This window comes from Pristis pectinata, chromosome 9, assembly GCF_009764475.1.
Source record: "Pristis pectinata isolate sPriPec2 chromosome 9, sPriPec2.1.pri, whole genome shotgun sequence".
NCBI lineage: Eukaryota > Metazoa > Chordata > Chondrichthyes > Rhinopristiformes > Pristidae > Pristis > Pristis pectinata.
In genome coordinates this window covers 101,554,829-101,575,964 of record NC_067413.1, presented here as the reverse complement: position 1 = coordinate 101,575,964, position 21,136 = coordinate 101,554,829, and the positions used below count along the sequence as shown (strand labels likewise).

The window sequence follows — 21,136 nt, the reverse complement described above, 5'->3', positions numbered from 1 at the left end:
GACAGTCAGGAAATCTCTAAATGTCCAGTACATCGCAGAAGTGAAGTATGTTTTTAATATATAAAACAATTACAGGGACTTTCAATTCACTGAAATACACAAGGCTTCCACTTTAAAGAAATATAATGATATTACAGGAGCACCGTGTTCTATTCCCTGTGTATTCTGTGATTGGTACCTTAAAATGGATTAAATTTGGACTAACTATTTGCCTTGGATGATTGCATCCAACAAACAACACCACAGATAGTTTTCATTTCATTTTGGAGAATGGACAGATTCACCTCTACAGCTTTGATGGATTTAATTTCTTGACCAAGCTGCCACAGGAATGTCTGGCCTCCAGGTGTTCTGCTGCAACAGTAAGACTTTGTTCTCATGCTGTGTGATAGGGAGTATCAGACAACTTGTCTGCATCTCCAAAAGGCATTTCCCACTCTCATCTGTTGTACGCTGAATGGGAAATGTATGGCAACATAAAACTGCCACTATTCCAAACAAGATGTGTTTAAATGAAAATCAGAAAACAAAATGCAGAGGCTGGAAATCTAAAATAAAAACACAAAACATTGGAAATACTCGGCAGGCCATGCTGGATCGGCGGGAAGAGAAAGAGTTAATGTTTTTTGTCTTGAAACGTTAACTCTGTTTCTCTTGCCACAGTTGCAGCCAGATCCACTGAGTGTTTCCAGCGTTTTCTCTCTTTATGTAAGACACGTGTGTAACATTAGCCACAGTACTGGAAGTGTATTTCCAATACTTGGAATTTGCTGTGACAGTCATAAAGGAGCCATTCAACTTGCCCAGCCAAGGTTCGTCAGAATTTTACTTAATGTATACTTTTAACACATTTCTCCTCTCCTAGGGCGTCCCCACAAACCTTAAGCAAAGAGAGCTGAACAGCTTTTATTCCTCAAGTCTTGGTCAGTGGTAGGTGCATGCCAGCAGACCCCACCTTGCACTTGCTGTAGCTTTTGGTTTAGGTTTCGTCTGCACTGGTGATTATTACCAGCCGGAATAAACAGAGCAGGTCTTCCAAGGCACCAACTTGTTGACATTTAAGTCGCATGCTGCTGATGTGTTTCCAGACCAGTTTTGCTGTGAGGCTGTTGATGGGAAACAGGAACTGCTCCACTGCTCAGTAGGTTGATTTTTGTTTCTGTTTGTTTGTCTTTCAAAAACTTTTCCTTCTGTGGAGCTGCCACAAACTGAGAGAAAACTGGGGAACAGAATTTCTCGGTAAAGCTCTCTCCTGATGGTGTGCACAGTGATGTTGCTGTTTGTCGGTGTTTCTGACCACTGCTGGAAGGCAGCACAGGTTGAAATTACAGATTCAAAGAGTCCAAGGAAAAAACTGGCAGTGTGTGTGTCACGCACATCATAATTTTTTTTCAATTTGCCCATCGGTTAACCGGTGGCTCTTAAAGGGACTGTTAGAGGCCACAGAACCACTAGCAAATTATTAATGAAAATCCAAAAAATAATGCAGATGCTGGAAATCTGGAAAAAATAGTAGAAAATGCTGGAAAAACTCGTGCCGTTTGTACCCTCCTCCCTCTTGCACCTTTTTGTCCAGTTTCATGTGTTCTCTGCTTATTTACCCAGTTTCAATCTATTCCAATGGGCATGGCTTCTCATAAACCAGGGAACAACTGGCTTGTCACAAGACTGGATTTACCAGAATCCCTCACCATATCATTCCCTGTTGCCTTCTACAACTTGACGCAACTGTGAAGGATACCAAACACCGTAGAACTGCTGGAACGGCCAGGGAAAGGTCAACTCCAAGAACCAGCCTGTGTTCAGTGAATCAAACCTGAACAGTAGTGGTGTATATTTGAGAAAAGGTGTTAGCTAGTGGATGAAGCTCCAAGATGACACCACAGGTATCAAATCAACATCACGTTCATGCTTTCTGCTGGCTATTCAATACCTGTGCTCTATTGCCCGAACCAATGGAGGCCAATGCAGCCCTTGCCAGGACTACGCATGTGCGCTGTGGATGCCGTTTGGCACCTGAGTACTAACAGTGGTTCCTTACCCTGCAGGCTCTGTCACATGCTGCGGGGTCAATCCTTATCCGAACAATTTCACGAGTGTGAAAGCAGTGCAAGGTCCAGAAAAGGATCCCCAGTCATCTCTGGAGCACTTTATATTTTGTGTCATCAAACTGATAATTTTGCTAAAAGGGAAATCCCAGGAACGTTGAAGAACAGCAGGAAGCACTTCTGTGAAATAATGTCTCAAGCTGCTTTAATAGAGAGGTGAATGTTGTGCAGAGACAAAGTAGGAGAAGTAGAGCTGGAGGCAAGAATAAGGAGGAGACTTTGAAGGTAGGTTTCTGGGGCGGTTTCTGTGAGAACAGTGATAGGAACCATCCATTAGGCTAGAGCAATGGGGATATGTACCATTGACTAAATGTTTTATCGATGATCTCCTTGTGTGACTTGGTGTCATATGTTCTTTGATAATACTTCTGTGCAACACTTGAGCCATTTGTTGCATTAAAGTCCCTATATATGTATATGGTCTGTTGTTGATGTTCTTGTACAGAAATGCACATTTCATTGGTAAAGAATCCATGGTTACATCTAATGCATAACACTAAGTCAGTGTTTCTTTTCTCTTTAGACAACAGTGATTGAGTATGTAAAACCCTCCGATCTTAAAAAGGACATGAATGAAACCTTCAGAGAAAAGTTTCCCCATATCAAATTGACCCTCAGTAAGATAAGAAGGTAAGGAAATGCAGCAGCTGTGAGTTAATATGTTCCTGTTCAGTAACCTAATGCATGGTTCAGGTGTTCTGGGGGAAGCACGAATGAAAGAGTAACCCTGGTAAGACAATTCTTGCTAGAATGAAGCAGTTTTATAGCATTGTTAACATGTAATTCAGCTGATAGCAAGGAAGAGAGCACCCCTGAATTCTGAATCGTTCCCTTGCTGGCTGATTTGCCACTAACTTTTTGGAAGCAGCTTGAAAGAGTGACTATGTTTGCACACTAATTGCCTGGTAAATTTGCCACAGAAAGTTAAGTCGAGTAATTAAGAACAGCAATATGATAATTATCAATGTGGCTTATGGCAAAGAAGATCTTTGCCATGATCAACCACACTTTGTAGAATCTCTTTGGCACAGAAAATTAGCAATTAAAAGTGTTGTGTCTCATTTCATCAGATAATGAGTTGTTGAAAATTTTAAACATGTAACTTCCTACTTTTTTTTGTTAGGGCAATCATTCTTTCTCTACTATTTAATTTTGTCTCTCTAATTCACCTTCCTCTGTATATTTCTCTTTATTTCTTGCTCATTTTATCTCATCAGTTTGCATGATGCACTGATCTCCAAGTTCCGTGCTGTTCTGTTGTCTTTGCACTTGCAGCATCCAAAACACGTAAAACCGACAAATGAAGAAGTCGATGGTCCAGAACGTGCCCTGAAACGTCCAGCGCAGTTCTCGCTCTTTAAAATGCTAATGTCAGGTTCTCCTTTGCCATGAGCCACTGGTAGAGCAAAGTAATGGGTATCAGCTGTCATTTCTGTATATTGCTTAAAAATATTTGCTGCAGAAAGTATTATTGCTGTTAGACCCACAATGGAAGGGGAGTGAGATGTACCTAATTTGTAAATCTAGTCAATTTGGTCAAAATCACAGTGATACAAATTTAATCCGGGTCATCTTCATTTCAGGTTGGCTTTTGCCATTAATTTAAAATGAAAAGTGGAAGATCTTTATATGGGCGTGCTGCAATATCTTAACCTTTCCACTCCTTTCACACTGTCATGCAGGGAAGTAGTTGTTCAATATTGTTGCAGTCCCTAAACTAAATACAGGTAGTGCCCAGAGTACTTAACTTACAAAGGAACTGCAGTAGTTTGCAGCCTATTATTCACCAGAAGCTCTTGTGGAAGTCAAAAGTTCGTACCAAGCTGTCAAAGAAAGAATCAGAATCAGGTTTATTATCACTGTTAGTTTAAATGAAATCAAGAAATCCATGTGGTTGACCTTATTTTCTTGCCTGGCTGCATGATCTGTATATCTCAGTAGTACAAGGGCCACTGTGCGGACCAGTTGCCTAGAAGATAGAATTCAGTATTATGTTTTGGAAGTGAGTTTATAAATCTAGTCCTGATTTAGCCAATTCCCCAGGAAATCTGACACCAGTTTGCTGGCCTGTCATTAGAAAATACATGGTTCATTGACCTCCTTCTGGAAAGAGCCTGCTTCCCTCAGCTGGTCTAAGATTTCAGGACTATAGTTTTGCTGTTGATTCGTAATTTGGTTGGAATTGATTCATCAGGCTTACTCCATTATAAATAAATGCAATAGGCACACGACCAAACCAGAATTTGGTGCTGCAGAAGCCTAGGCCTTGGGCAGGGGAATTCTGGCCAGCTTTGCAGAGCCTAGCTGGTAAACCTCTGGGAACTGGTACTTGGATGAGGGCTGTCCGAAGACTTTGTGAGAAAACAGATCAAACACCAGATCACATGTGTCAGCAATGTTCCAGGCTACTCCATTGCCATCCTTGGCTATATCCAGCAGTGGTTCAAATGAAGCAACAAGGATGCAAGTTTCTCAGAATCATGCATCCATTGAAACAAATGCTAAGATACTCCCAGCTATGGAAGTTAATGCAGGTACAGATTCCATTCTCTTGCTATGGAATGCACACTCCCAAAGATTCAGAATTAATTTATAGGAGGCCAGAGAACAGAGAAAATCTGCCAAAAACACAGGCTAAAGTGTTCCCAGGTCCATAGACAGTTGGAGGCTGAGTGGCTAAAACAGTGTGACGTATCAGCACAGAGTTTCTCATGACCTGCACTCAAATCATCCCATATGTTAATTCATTGGCCTGCAGGGTTCACTGGAACCAAGTGGGAAAAGTTCCTGTGCCCAGTGACAAGGTAACACTTACAGGTCCCAAAAATTAAACTGATTGTTGATTACTGACCATCCAATGCCCTGGGACAGTATGAATCCACAAGGATGCAGTATCAGATTAAACAGTTGTAATAGAATTGGATTGGATTTCAAGTCTGCGTTACAGTTTACTCGATATTCCATTTCCTTTGAAGAAAATTAACATCACCCACAACACCCAGCTGTCAATGTCACGCAGCAGTGACTGTTCCTGACTGGTGATCTGTTTCCCTCCTCCTGAGCAAATCCCAGTTCTCCCTCGACCTTCGTAAGGAAGCAGTGATGAGAGATTCCGCAATTTGCAATAAATAGGAAATCACAGGTTGAGATTTTATAAATGTTTTTACCCTGTCGTTAATGGCTTGTCAATGGTGAGTGCCATATTGAGCTTTAAATATTTATCGAAAGGGAATCTTCTGTTATCTATCAGCTCTATTGTTTAACAGGATCTGGTCCATTAGGGCAGAAAATGGGAGGTATTCTGTTTTCATACTTTTAGTTTGAGAAGTACATGTGGCATTATGACACCACAGGCAGTGTGGTGCTTCAGTTTAAGACCCCATGTGATACATCATTATTCTCCTCTCAATCGTCAGTTGAAGTACTTTTATCCTTCCACAGCAGCTAGTCAATCTGCATATCAAAGGTATCTGACAAAGGCGATAAGCTTCCAGTGGTTTGTTTATATTTTATATCTCCATTAATGCTATTGGCAAAATAGTGAGACTTAAGTCACCAAGCAGCTTCTCCTCCATCAGCAGTGCCTGAAACGCAGCACAGGCAGCTTCATTCTTTGTAAAACTGTAAAATATTGCAAAGGAATCGTGAGAACTTTGCACTGTTTCTGATCGTATGCTGCCTCACCTGACGTGGCTCAGTATACTGACATGTATCTCAATTTGTCAGTAAAAAATTCTCCTCGGGACAAAAGGGCAGCAGCAGCTTTTAAAAACATTCAATTGATTTACTGTGTTTTTTTGAGGAGACTATTGCAGTTGCAGCAATAATTTCCCCGTTATGCTGCAACTCAAAAATTTCAGGGCTTGTTTACGTCAAATGTATTGAGGTTTAACACGGAAGAATTTCCCCGAACCCCAGTTTCAGTTCCATTATATAAAAGCAGGCTGCCTACTTAAAGCCACCGCTCCCACGTGCTTTGCAGCGCACTAACTCTCCTTGTGTTTTAGTCATTCCTTGTTGTAGCACATGTTTTAGTGAGGTGTGCAACACCCACTGAGTGCATTGTACATGTAGTGTGGGCTTGGGGGAGCTCGGGACTTCAGGGAGGGAAGGGCAAAGGTGCAGCTTTATATCTGAAGAAATTTTTTAAAAATTAAAATAGGACAGGCAAGGCAGAGCAGGTGACGTGTTGCAGCTGCAATACGTGGCACCTGATCCTTTGTGATTCATGGTGACCACATCTGCTGTGAATGTCTGCAGCCGGAGAAGCTTTGTCCCAGAATTGATAAGCTGAGTCTGAGATTCCGATGTTGTAACGCAGTATAGAAAGGGAAAGATACCTGGGCTCTTTGTTCTGTTACGACTCTTAGATTAGGCACAGCAGAACTGGTCAGTAAAGACGACTGGGAGAGTGAGACCACGACAGAGTCAGATATGGGGTCCAGAAGATAGTGACCTGGGAGTTTCAGACCATGTGCTTGTTCAACAGCAACACAGTTCTTGTAGCCTGGGAAATGAAAGCAGTACCCACAGGAAAGATGAGCAAACTGACCACAGTGCAGTGGGACAGGGGCCTGTTCAAGTTGGGGGAATAAAGTGATGGGGGACTGTATAATTTGAGGATTGAAACTGTTGTCAGCGTCTAGGAACAGGAGTCCCGAAGGTTGTGTTGTCTGCCCAGCACCAGGATTGAGGACATCTCCTTTGGGCTGGACAGAAATTTGGAGTGGGAGAGGAAAGATCCAGTTGTTGTGGTCCTGGTGGGAACCACTGACCAGGATAAAGAAGGTTCTGCTGAAGGAGAATGAGCAGCTAGGGTCCAAATTACAATGCAGAACCACAAGGTGATGGTCTCGAGCTGTTTAAATTGATAAATAAGATCAGAGAATTGAATGTGCGGTTCAGTGATTGGGGTGGGAGAAATGAATTTCAATGAATGGATCACTGGCAGAAGTACTAGGGAGCTGTTCCATTGGGATATGCTTTAATTGAATTGGGCTGGACCCTGTGTCTGAGTGCATTGATAAGGTTTTAAGTTAATTGACTGGGAGTGGGGGCTAGGCTTGTAAGAACATTCTGATGAGGAGAAGTTTAGAGAAGAGAAATGGACAGGTGATCATGCAGTGCAGTGAAAGGTATGTTGATTCCCAGGGTCTGTGTGGAAGGGACAGAACCTGCAAGTTTATGAGCTTACTTTTATTAGAGTCAGAGCAGAGAAAAATGGTAAAAAGACAAAAATTGAAGTCTCTTTTTCAGAATGCACACAGCATTCATAATGAGGTGGACGTATAGAACGAGTATGATTTAATAGCCATTACAGAGCCATGGTTGCAAAGCAACTAAGATTGGGAATTAAATATTCCAGGATATTTAACTTGTAGAAGAGATGGATAAAGTGGAAAATGAGGGGTCCCTGATAATAAAGGATGGATAAAAGTAGGACAGAAAATGGTTCATAGCTTGGAAAATAAGTAATAGAGTCAAGTCAGATGGAGCTAAGAAAGAACAAGGGACAGAAAACATTGATGGCACTTTTCCATATTCCCCAATCAGTAATGATGGCATTGGACATGGTGTAGATCAAAATTAGGGGTGCATGTACCGAGGATAACTCAGTAATCATGGAAGAATTTAATCTATCATTAGAATGGCCAAAGCAAACCAGCAGTAATGGTGTGAAGGGGCATTTCATGGAGTGTGTTCGAGATGGCGGTGTTGTGGATAGTGTGGAGGGCTGTCAGAACTTAGAGGGATATTGATAGGATGCAGAGCTGGGCTGACAAGTGGCAGATGGAGTTCAATCCAGAGAAGTGTGAGGTGGTACACTTTGGAAGGACAAACTCCAGGGCAGAGTACAAGGTAAGTGGCAAGGTACTTGGCAGTGTGGAGGAGCAGAGGGATCTGGGGGTTCATATTCACAGTTCACTGAAAGTTGCCTCACAGGTGGATACAGCAGTTAAGAAGGCCTATGGGATGTTGGCTTTCATAAGTCGTGGGATTGAGTTTAAGAGCCGTGAAGTGATGATGCAGCTTTACAAAACTCTAGTTAGGCCACACTTAGAGTACTGTGTTCAGTTTTGGTCGCCGCATTATAGGAAGGATGTGGAGGCGTTGGAGAGGGTGCAGAGGAGATTTACCAGGATGCTGCCTGGATTAGAGCGTATGGAATATGAGGAGAGGCGTAAGGTGCCAGGGCTTTATTCACTGGAAAGGAGGAGGATGAGAGGAGACATGATAGAGGTATATAAAATATTGAGAGGAATAGATAGAGTAGACAGCCAGCGCCTCCTTCCCAGGGCACCAATGCTCAAGATGAGAGGGCATGGCTTTAAGGTTATGGGTGGGAGGTTCAGGGGAGATGTCAGGGGGAGGTTTTTCACCCAGAGAGTGGTTGGTGCATGGATTGCACTGCCTGGGGTGGTGGTGGAGGCAGATACATTGGACAGGTTCAAGAGTTTGTTGGATAGGCACATGGAGGAATGTGAGATAGAGGGATATGCGGGAGGAAAGGTTTAGGTAGTGTGAGGGTGGTTTGATGGACGGCACAACATGGTGGGCCGAAGGGCCTGTTTTGTGCTGTATGGTTGTATGGTTCTCTGGATTCATATGTTGAGGAAGCAGACCATTTAAATGTAGTAATGTGCAAGGAGGAAGGTTAATTAATAATATGGTTGTAAAGGATTCTTTTGACCATAACACGATAGACTTTCATCTAAAAATTGAAAGTGACTAAGTTCAATCTGAAGCCAAGATCTTAAATCTAAACAGAGGAAACTGTGAAGACTATGAATGTTTGGGAAATGGAGAGACGTGGACATTGTGTAGGCAGAAGGGATTAGTTTAGTTGGCCGTTTAATTACTAATTTAATTAGTTCGGCATGACACTATGGGCCGAAGGGCCTGTTCCTGTGCTGTACTGTTCCATGTTCTAAGATGTGAGATGGCAATGGTCAAATGGGGAACCACGGTAAAAGGTATAATGGTAACAATGGCTAACAGTTAAAGTGTCTACAATAAATCTATATCCCTTTTAAGGATTAAAAACTCAACAAGAAAATTGTCTAGCCGTGGCTAACAAAATAAGTGAAAAATGGTATTAAACCAGCATACTGAGCTTCCACCGTTGCTAGAAAGACCAGGAAGCTTGAGAATTGGAAGCATTTCAGAACTTGGCAAAGCAGAACCACGAAATTGCTAAGGAAAAGGAAAGTAGAAGAGTAATAATGCCAAGAAACACGTAAACTGTAGAAGCTTCTTGTAGATATGTAAAAAGGATAAGATTAGCAAATGTTAATGTGGGTCCCCTACAGAGGGAGAAAGAAGAAATTATATTGGGCAATAAGGAAATGGCGGGGAAATTAAACAAATATTTTGTAACCACCTCCATGGAGGAAGACAGAAAACCTCCAGGAAATAGTGGAGAATGACCAGTAAATGAGGAGCTGAGAGAATTAGCATAAGTGAAAAAATGTTTTTGGAGGAATTAATGGAAGTAAAAGCCAATACACCCCCTGCACCTGATGATCAACTTCACCAGGCTTTGAAGGAGATTGCTGTGGAGACACTGGATGGACTGGTTCTCATCATCTAAAATTCCATGGATTTTAGACTGGTTTCCACGGATTGGAAAGCAGCAAATGTAACTCTGCTGCATCAGAAAGGATGGAGAGGGAAGACGAGAAACTAGAAACCAGTTAATCTGATACCAGGAAAAAATAGGGAAAGGTGCTAGAATCTACTATTGAGGAAGGGGTAACAGGACACCTAATAATATGATAATAAATATTAATAGGACTGGGCAAACTCTATGTTTATTTATGAAGGGGAAACCTGTAGTAGTTTTTTGAGGTTGTATTAGTAGACTAGATGGATGTGGTGTATTTGGACTTTCAGAAGACCTTTGATGAGATGCCATGTTAGAAGTTACTGAAAATAATGTAGAGCACACAGTATTAGGATAGTCTACGGAAATTGGGGATCGAGTAATGGACAGAAGAGTAGCCATAAATGGGTCATTTTCGCCTTGAGACGCTGTGACCAGTTGTGTGCCACTGGATTGGTGCTGGGCTCCAGCTGTTCCTGATCTGCATTAGTGATTTGGACGAGGAGACCAAGTATGACATATCCATACCTGCAGGAGCCTGAGGGCATGTACCACCAGGCTCAAGGACAGCTAAGACTATTGAACAGTTCCCTTATACGATGTGATGGATTCTTGGCCTCACAATTTACCTTGTTTGACCTTGCACCTCATTGTCTGCCTGCACGGCACTTTCTCTGTAGCTGTGACACTTTATTCTGTACTGTTACTGTTTTTACCTGTACTACACCAATGCACTCTGTACTAACTCAATGTAACTGCACTGTGTAATGAATTGACCTGTACGGTAAGTGTGCAAGACAGGTTTTTCACTGTACCTCGGTACAAGTGACAATAATAAACCAATACCAATACCATTAAACCAATACCAATGAAGAAGGCAAACAATACGTTGGTCTTTATTATGAAAGGATTTGTGTACAAGAGTGTGGCGCGTGGTGGTGCAGCCAGTATGAACTTCTGCCTCAGTTCTGCATGGTTTCCTTGGGTGCTGTGGTTTCCTCCCACATCCCAAAAATTTGTTGTTTGGGAGGTTACTTGGCCATTGTAAATTACCCCTAGTGTGTAGGTGAGTGGTAGAATCTGGCAGGAGTTGGTGGGAATGTGGGAAGAAGTAAATGGGATTAGTGTAAATGGCTGTTTGATGTTTGGATCAGACTCAGTGGACCATTGGGCCTGTTTCCATGCTATATGACTCTATTGTCTCTCTGCAGTTATGTAGGGCCCCAGAGAGACTGGAACATTGTGTTCAGGTCTGGTCTTCCTGCCTGTGCAAGGATTTAGGAGTCATAGAGGGTGGGTAATGAGGGTTCACCAGATTGATTCCTGGCTTAGAGATTTTTTCATTGAGAAGTGATTAAGAAGATGTGGAATAAACTTTGAGTTTAGACGAATGAGAGTTGAAACATACAAAATTCTTATGGAGGGTGGATACAAGGATTGTCCGGGACCACTGTGTCAAAATTAGCATTGGCCTTGCAGGACTGACTGAGATGAGAAGAACTTTCTTCAGCCAAAGGGTAGGGTATCTGAACTTCTTTACCCAACAGGGCAGTGGATGCTAGTAGCTAATATTCAGGGGAGAGAGATCAATATATTTTGGGGTATTGAGGGAATCAAGAGAAATGGGATTAATGTAGGGAAATCCTGCTGAGGTAAAAGATCAGCCATGATCTTACTGAATGGAGAAGCAGGCACAAGGAGCTAAATGGTGCAGTCCTGGTTATATTTCTTCTGTTCTTTCATCCTTGATGGTAAACCTGTTTTCTGATTTAGAATGCAGATGGCACTAAGCTTCCATTACTGACATTTTATAATTGACTCCTGGAGATTATGATGCTGTTTTCCTGACCAGATGGTCACGGATCGGAATTTCATGCTTTTCTTTGCCAAATTGCTGCTACTGGAACATGCCAACTGGATCTGTTTAATGCATTTTATTATACGATAGTGTTATCTCCAGCCAGAACTCTCAGTGAAATGTTTTCCCGCATAAAGACGTTCAGGCAACTCTGTCCCAGTGTTCATGATGTGGGGAATATTGATGGTGTGAGCTGGGCAGTTTTATCATTGTTGCCTGCCTTGAACTTTCACCTTGAGCTGAAATGTACTCTTCCCCCCGCCAGCCAGACCGTGCGCTGTGCCTCATATTGATGTGCCATTTCCAGAGATGACAGTATTGAACAGATTTTCTGTGTTAAGTTCTCACCTACTGCCAAAATGCATGTGTAATGGATGCAACTGGCTGACGGCACCTGCACCAAATTGTCTTAATTTTTAAAAGTTTACAACCACAACTGTGTAGTAACTCTCAACAGACAAGAAAGCCTTTATTTATGGCATCTTTAGTTTTCTTATCCTTTTCATTTCAGATCTGTGGTCATACCTTTAGATTACTTTTTTCATTGTTGATGCTTGGAAATTCTCTTTGGCCTTCTGATAAGTTGTTGTACTTATTTTTGTTCATATGATTTCTCTGTGTCTTCCCCAGATTACTCCTAAGTGACCAACTTTTTCAGCAGGATTTCTCCAGATCTTTCACCTTTAATCTTTGCAGTTGACTCTTTGGCATTGCTAACTTCTCATTAAAAGAAAGGCTTGCTTCATCATTCTTGTTGTGGACAGCCATTTCCTTTCTAGTGCAACCAAATAGTTAAGTGTATTAAAAGAAATAAATGCTTAAGAAAATGTAGTTAGCAATAAGAAACAGCACTACTGTGCATATTAAAATATAAATTGTTTTTCTGTGCCCTTACATACTTCCATAACAGAATTGGCAGTGTTATATTACAGTGATATTTATAGATAACTTAGATGAGGGGGTGGAAGGCTGGGTTAGTAAGTTTGCAGTCGACACTAAGATTGGTGGTGTTGTGGATAGTGTGGAGGGCTGTCGGAGCTTACAGAGGGATATTGATAGGATGCAGAGCTGGGCTGACAAGTGGCAGATGGAGTTCAATCCAGAGAAGTGTGAGGTGGTACACTTTGGAAGGACAAACTCCAGGGCAGAGTACAGGGTAAGTGGCAAGGTACTTGGCAGTGTAGAGGAGCAGAGGGATCTGGGGGTTCATATTCACAGTTCACTGAAAGTTGCCTCACAGGTGGAAAGAGCAGTTAAGAAGGCCTATGGGATGTTAGCTTTCATAAGTCGTGGGATTGAGTTTAAGAGCCGCGAAGTGATGATGCAGCTTTACAAAACTCTAGTTAGGCCACACTTAGAGTACTGTGTTCAGTTCTGGTCGCTGCATTATAGGAAGGATGTGGAAGCGTTGGAGAGGGTGCAGAGGAGATTTACCAGGATGCTGCCTGGATTAGAGCATATGGAATATGAGGAGAGGCTTAAGCTGCTAGGGCTTTATTCACTGGAAAGGAGGAGGATGAGAGGAGACATGATAGAGGTATATAAAATATTGAGAGGAATAGATAGAGTAGACAGCCAGCACCTCCTTCCCAGGGCACCAATGCTCAAGACGAGAGGGCATGGTTTTAAGGTTATGGGTGGGAGGTTCAGGGGAGATGTCAGGGGGAGGTTTTACACCCAAAGAGTGGTTGGTGCATGGAATGCACTGCCTGGGGTGGTGGTGGAGGCAGATACATTGGACAGGTTCAAGAGTTTGTTGGATAGGAATATGGAGGAATGTGAGATAGAGGGATATGCGGGAGGAAAGGGTTAGATAGTGTGAGGGTGGTTTGATGGATGGCACAACATGATGGGCCGAAGGGCCTGTTTTGTGCTGTATTGTCCTATGGTTCAGCCAATCAAGACTCTGAGATATATTTAAAATGCTGAACTTAATTTGCTACAGCTATACAAATACTGGTTTCTATCCGCAATCATTCTAGTGCCTAGTGTTTCTCCTCTTCCTCCTAACAGGTAGGTAGTAGGCTCATTACTTTATGTTACCTTGATTGTTAATCATTATATTTCCAAGACAACTGTTGTTTACACCCAGGACTATTGTTCGTCATGTTCCAAGTGCTACTTCCCTTCATATTACTGTGCTTCAAGGATTAACACTTATCTGAATATCACAGCCACTTTATTTACTTTCACTTTAGCAAAATTAAATTATCTGGGATTCTTTCTCTGTGGCAGAAGGATTTTGACGAGATAGACCTTGAGAAGATGTTTCCATTTATTGTTGAGACCAGGGTCATAAAACTAATATGTTCATAAATAAATTTAGGAGAAGTCTCTTTACTGAGCAAGTAGCTGAATGTGGAACTCACTACTACCTGGTGCATCTGAGGCAAACTATACAGATGTACTTGAAGGGAATCTATGTAATCATAGGGTGGAAAAGGGAATAAAAGGGTATGTATGTGAAACATTTAGTGTGATCTATTTCTATGCTATTACTACTTTCTATTACCCATTGGACCACACTGCCATCCATCAATAAAGGTTCACGGTGAGACCTTAGGAGCAAATTCCCATGCCTTGAGGCATTTCTTGGCATAGGCAGGCATCGACGATGAACTTCACCAGCACAGACTTCGGTTGATTGAGGAAAAGGGTATTTGAAGATGAAGTTTGTGTCAGGTTTAGAGTCTTTAAGGTCTACTGGGCAGCAGTGATCCCTGCTCTCGTTCCTGCTTATGAGACTTGGACTACTTACAGATGGTATCTCAAGGTACTGGAAAAATAGCATCAATGCCATCTCTACAAAATTCTTCAAATTCACTGGAAGGACAAACTGAATAACGTCAGCTCGAATGACTCACTTGACCAGTTTGGCAAATGCGTGCCCAACACCTGATTATTGTAAGAGAAGACAGAGAACAATGATGTGCTCAATGCTTACTGGAAGAACTGCAACATTCCCAGTGACCCCTGGGAAGCTCTGGACCATGACTGCTCAAAGAGGAGAGCATGAGGGTTGGATATTGAGAACCTCAGGGGCATGCATCAAAAGCACAGAGAAGCTCATCATAAATGATGGAAGGAGTGCATCATCTCACAAACTTGCCTGCACCAGCAGCCACCCCTGTTCCAAATGTGGAAGAGTTGGCAGTTCCTACATTGAGCCTCGTTAGCCACCTTAGAACACACAAAACCAGAATGGAACTAAGTCATCCTTGATCCTGAGGGACTGCCGAAGAATAATAATACTTTCATCCAGAAGATTAAGATGTGTGGGATCTATGGTGACTTGGCCATTTGGATTCAGAATTGGCTTGCCCATAGAAGACAGAGGGCAGTGGTTAATGGGTCTTATTCTGGCTGAAGGTCCAGTACCGGGACCTCTGCTGTTTGTGATATATATGACAAATGAAAATGTAAATGGGGGGGTTAGTAGGTTCACAGGTGATATGAAGATTGGTGCTGCCGTGGATAGTGGCAGGAGGTTGTGCCTTACACAGAAAATACGACAGATGTCAAGGAAATGAAATCTTCACTTAATGCTTGTGTCATTTCATTGGCTTTCACATGTCTAAAAACACAGCAGATGATGTTTGAAGGATTAGTTTATATACCTTGAATGCTTTTGAGTGACTGCAGCTAGTGTGTTTTTCCAAATACTTATCATTCTGTATGTGAAGATCTTTGTAAAAGTAAATAGAAGGCAAACATTATAATGTTCTTTAAAAAAAAATCCTGCTTTTACTTTCCTAGGTTAATTTAATGCTTTTGCTTACTTTTTTACAGAATAAAACAAAAATGAATAAAGATCCCTTCTGGTTACATAAATAACTTTTTCTAATATCTAATACACATCCTGCCAAAGAACCTGTCCCTCCAGGGCACTATTTGCACTTAATGCAGTTGTTTTTTTCCAAAACAAAAACAAGTTACTGATGGTGTATTTGCTTTCCACAGTCTTAAGCGTGAGATGAGGAAGCTAGCTCAAGAGGAATGTGGCTTGGAAGAGCCAACTGTGGCCATGTCCTTTGTCTACTTTGAGAAGCTGGCACTCAAAGGCAAACTGAATAAGCAAAACCGCAAACTGTGTGCAGGTGCCTGTGTTTTATTAGCAGCCAAAGTAGGCAGCGATCTACGAAAGCATGAAGTCAAGCATCTGATAGATGTAAGTATATGAGAGAAAGAGAGAGGGAGTGTAAGGGAGCGAAAGGTTTTCTCTGAATGTTGAGATTGAACACTGATCCACATACCATACATGAGGTGGAGATTGTTGTTGCAGTGCACTTACTAGTCTCCAAATCACTCTTCATTCCTGTACCTACTTGTCTGCTGTCTTTCCTTTGTCCACTTTCCAAAAGGGGTTTGACACATTTCAGTATGTGAGGAACACAATATAGAGGTTGCTCTGCATTATATCCACATTTCTATTTTAGGTAAAACATAATGTACCTTTGCAACAATTTTCTCATGGTGGGATTCAGTCAGTGGAATTGGAGAGGATGGAGTATATTACAATGGAGAAATTAAAGACCAATGTAGATAAGATCTTTATTAGTCACATGTACATTGAAACACACAGTGAAATGCATCTTTTGCGTAGAGTGTTCTGGGGGCAGCCCGCAAGTGTTGCCACGCTTCCGGTGCCAACATAGCATGCCCACAACTTCCTAACCCTTACGTCTTTGGAAAAAGATGTCAATGTTGTAAAGGCTAACAATGCTCAGAGTGGAAGAGAACACGGTTTCAGAAGGAATGCACCTGAGTTTGTTGGTCTAAGTATTCTTCAAGTCCTACTTAGAACAGTGTTAGAAAACAGAAAAGATTGCAAATATAACATCCACGTTTAAAATAAGGAGAGTGATAAACTGGTAGTGGGAAATATTTCAGATACAATAGTCACCTGTAAAAATATGGGTTAACAAATGACAACTATCGCAGAATTGAGAAAAGAAAGTAAGTTTGATTAAGTTGAATTCTTTGATGGAGAGCATTTTGAGTTTTGTGTAGTTCTTTTTACATGTTTACGGACTTTCGAAAGGCATTCAATAAATAATAGACCTCATCAAAACTAGAATCCATTGAATTAAAGGGACATTGTAGAGGGAATGTGGAATTAAAATTGATTAAGGGTCAATTGCAAAGTATGGATGAACTTTTTTCAAATTAGAGGGAAATATAACATGATACTCCCTGGCACTATTGTTATACATCCACGGTCTTGACCATGTGTTCAGGAAATAACTTCAAAGATAGCCGATGGCACAGAACTTGGAATTGTAATAAACTATGAACGTAATGAATCACTGATTTTAGATCACAGACGTGGAATAGAGAAACCTGTGGCAGATGCTACGTAACATAGAGAAATGTGAAGCACAGTGTTTTGATAGGAAGAATGAAAAGCAACATAAGCTAAGTGATAACATTTTAAGGGAAGCCCAGAATGTATGGGTACAAATCTTTGAAGGTGGAAGGGTATTGAAAAGGCTGTTTGAAAGTAGCTGGTATCTTTTGCCTTAGTAAAAAGAGGCATAGAGTATAAAACATGAAGGTAACGCTGAACATTTATAAATTAATGTTTAGGCTTCAGTCTGAGTATTCTGCCCAGTTCAGGGCATCATGCCTTGTGAAGGAGACAAAACCTTAGAGGTTGCACTACCCCTGGTACTAGGGAGACTAGCTGGACTTTAGTGATTTAGAATGAGTGGACAAGCCAGTGTTGTTCTCCTTAAAGTGGAAAAGATTAAATCTACTAGAGGTGTTCAAAGTTGTGAAGGTTTTTGATGGAGCAAATAAAGATAAGCTCTTCACAGCAGGGAGAAAGATTGATAACCAGAGGATACCAACTTAAGGTAGTTGGCAAAATGTTCAGAAGAATCAAAATGAGGATAAATCATTTCATACAACAAGTTGTAAAGATCTGGAACGCAAGTTGAATGGATGGTGAAAGTAGATTTAAGAACTTTCACAAAGGCATGGATAAATACCCATATTTGAGTGAAAGGACAGTGTAATGAGGTAAATGGATAGCTGTTTCAGAGCCAGTCCTCAGTTCAAATGGCCTACTACTGTGTCTTGTGATTCTGTGACAAGGATTCATCGAAGGAGGACTGGAACACTTAATACTGGAAGGGAAAGAAAGCTATTGTGTTGTGCCAGATGCGACAGTTTGCATTGAGCTCGAGGTTGGGTGGTCCACTTCTGGACTCTCAGATGCCAGACATATAGGTTATCAGTAGGAAGTTGCAGTCCATAGAAGTGGAGGATGAGAAAATGACTTCACATTTGCCAAGATTTGGTTGAAGAAAGTAATAGTTCCTTCAGTTCTTAACATAGACAAGCAGCTGGTTGTACCAAATAAATTTTGAGGTAGGGTGGAGGGGAGGTCAAGGAAGGAAACTTGGATTTCAAAATGTTCAAACAATTAATCATCACGTGCCTGAACAGGCAACGTCTGCTTTAGGTATGGGGACAAAATAGGCAATCGAGTGCTTCAGTAGCTGAACGTACTGAGTAGAATACTAACAGGGGAGGAAGGGCCCAAGGCTAATGAGATATCACTTGTGTTTAAATAACCTGCTCATTGTGAATGGCGCACCGGCTTGGCGGTTGGGATCAATGAAATCACGTAAAAGTGTGGTCTTCGGAAAAATCAAAACACTGCATCGGTTTTGTACAGCTCATGTTGTACAATGTAACACTTGTCTTTCTCTTTTCTCACTAAAGAAACTGGAAGAAAAATTCCGACTTAACCGACGTGAACTGTTAGCGTTTGAGTTTCCCGTGTTAGTTGCCTTGGAATTTGCTCTTCACCTTTCTGAGCATGAAGTGCTGCCACATTACAGAAGACTTGCCCAGCATTCTTAGCACAGGCTATATTCTGATCAGTAAGTTCCTCCCCATCTGCAGGAAGCAAAATAAACATGAAGAACTTTGAACATTGGAAGAGTTTTCTGTAAAATGTGGTATTCTTGTCACTTATTGATATCCCAATGCATAAAACAAACACTTCTATTTTTATATGTCCACTGATGAAATTGCACTTTTGTGGCCCGAAGATGTAGCGTTGATATTTTCCAGTCATATCTCTGATCATGATGTCTATTTATTTGACATCAGCTGTCAGAACAGTTGTTGAATTTTGCTTTAATATTAGCAGAATTTTGAAGGAACAGTTTCTGTTTGTATTATAAGGAATTGTTATATAATTGTTTCTTAACAAAATTACTTCTAAACACTGATAACTTTTTCAAACACAGTAGAATGAGAAGTGACTTATTACATTTATACATTTTTGTGTATAAAGCTGTTCCTGTTTCTTGCCTACATTATAAATTTATAAGTGTCCCTGTTGGGGAATATTGCTGAATAATAGAGATGAGTAAAACTGCACTCTTTAGGTTCATAAAGATGCTCTATGTTAGAGTTTATACTGAGCACGTTTGCCGTGCTATGTTGAAGTTTTTGTCTTTTCAAAATAGCCTTTCTTGAACCATTGATGTTAAGCCAGTGTAAATCTGACTGCTGGATTTCCTTGTCCCTCTTCCTTACTTTTCCTATGTTTAATCATCTTTCGATAATGCTTGACTAGTGAGATATTGGAATGATATGCTTTGCACTGTTAGCAGATGAAAACAAGCCATATTTATTAGAACAAACAAGCACATATGTAGGCCAGTACCTGCTATTAGATTTTCTGTTTTTTGCTGGTGTGTTAAAGCAAAAATTATATATTATTCTAAAAATGAAGTCCAGGCCAGAAATGCTGAATGTAACAAATTTAACTCAATTTTCCCAATGATAATTCAGATTTCTGACTTTCAAATTCTATTCAAAAGTGATTCCATTTTCTTATCAGTTAGTGGTTCACCAACATTTCTCATGTTAATACATCACGTTTGCTTTACACTGTTTCTCTGAAAACTGATTTACTCATTATTTTGTAACGCTAGACTATATTATGCATTTGCATCAATCTCTACTTTTTTGAGTATAATAAAAGTGCTAATAGCAAGTTCTATGAAAATTGAGGTGAAGCTGTTTTGAAAAGTTGATTACACTATAAGAACAATAAAAGCTGTCTATTGTGCAAGATGTGTATGTAAATATTTTTTTAAGATTCTCCCACATTGCAACCCCTATTGGCAGTCTTGGGTATTTGTTGTTCATGAGAGGAGTATTTGTAATGACTACAGTGGCAGGAATGGTAAGTTACTGAATTTCCACTGTCAGATGGTTCCTGTGGATAGTTTTGAGCAATTCTGTGCCAAAAGAGCTCTGAACTATTGTGCACTGGCTTGCTGGCAGCTGATCATTGCTTGGAACAGTATTTGCTATATGTCTTTTACCTTTGATAGTCCAGATCTTCAATCTGAATTACAGCCTTCTACAGCAGAGGTAATGTGTTATTAGCCTCATTGAGCTGCTACCTGTCTCCCTATCCTAGCATTTGTTTTTTGGGTCAGTGATTTGTCATATGATGGCCCTCTTCCAACCTACTGCGCTGTGAGTCTTTGTGCTGGCACCTGTCTGTGATTGTGCATCTTCAGGAAGGTTGGCTTCCCCATTCTGAAGTGGAGAAGAAATGCCTGCAAGTTTTCAGTACCTCAAGTGAGAGAGAGGTAAGAGAATTGGGTTCTAAGGTGGAGGAGGAGTAGGTAAGTGGCTGGTGAAGCATTGGCTTTTAGTTCTGCACTTTCTGTAGAGAGACAATGGGGAAAAGAAGGAGAGAATCAGGTGTGAAGAAACACCATGTCCTGTCCTCCAGCACTGCCATGGCCATGACTGTCTGCTGGAGATAGGCCATTCATCTCCAATGGGGAAAGAGACAGGCAAGTGATCTTCCTTATGCAAATGGTGCACAACTTCCACTTGCAACAAAAAGTCGATGACTTGTTTACAAGATGCTTAGAGAATATACCTGCCATGCAAGAAAAGTTGATATGTATTGTGTAAAATGTCACCCCTCTCCTCTCCTTTGCAATGACACAGATCTCCAGCCTGATCCTGTAGAGGCTTTATGAATCTTGTCTAGCCATCATGTTGTCTGCACCCTGTAAAGAGGTGCTGGCTCCCATGAAGTGGTATGAGAAATGGCCCATTTCCTGTTCCAGATCCCACCTCCAACAGGTTTAGACCATGCAAACAAAATCTCTCCTGTTTTCCACATATCCATTTAATAGCATGCTGACATTTTCATGCCTTAGCTTTGAAGTTAATTTTATTTTACATGTCATGTGTAGGGACTATGGAAGCTAAGTTCTGTGCAGTAAGAATCATTACAATTATTTAGCACTATTCACAGCCGAAGAACAACCAAAACACTTCAGTGGGAAAGAGGCACCATTGAAATGTAGTTACTGTTGTCATACAAGAAACACAACAGCTTATCTGAAGACAGCAGCACCCCAATGGCCAAATCGTATGTTTAAATGATAGTTGAGTGTTTTATTTTGGACAGGACACCTGTTGATAGTGTGACACTATCTTATACATCTAAAATATCATCCAAATGAAGTGCTCTCTGATGGTAGAGCACTTCAATTTTGCAACATTAGAACATCA

At 41.1% G+C, this 21,136-nt stretch overlaps 1 protein-coding gene across 1 annotated transcript in view; it reads left to right on the top strand.

Moving 5' to 3' along the window:
* Positions 1 to 19,662, top strand: part of cables1 (Cdk5 and Abl enzyme substrate 1) — a 139,844-nt gene extending 120,182 nt beyond the window's left edge. The window contains exons 8-10 of the mRNA XM_052023672.1: positions 2,632 to 2,738; positions 15,530 to 15,737; positions 18,299 to 19,662. Coding sequence (XP_051879632.1) covers positions 2,632 to 2,738; positions 15,530 to 15,737; positions 18,299 to 18,439 — 456 coding nt within the window. The 3' untranslated portion in view covers positions 18,440 to 19,662. The remainder of the gene's footprint in view (positions 1 to 2,631; positions 2,739 to 15,529; positions 15,738 to 18,298) is intronic.
* The last annotated feature ends 1,474 nt before the right edge of the window (positions 19,663 to 21,136 follow it).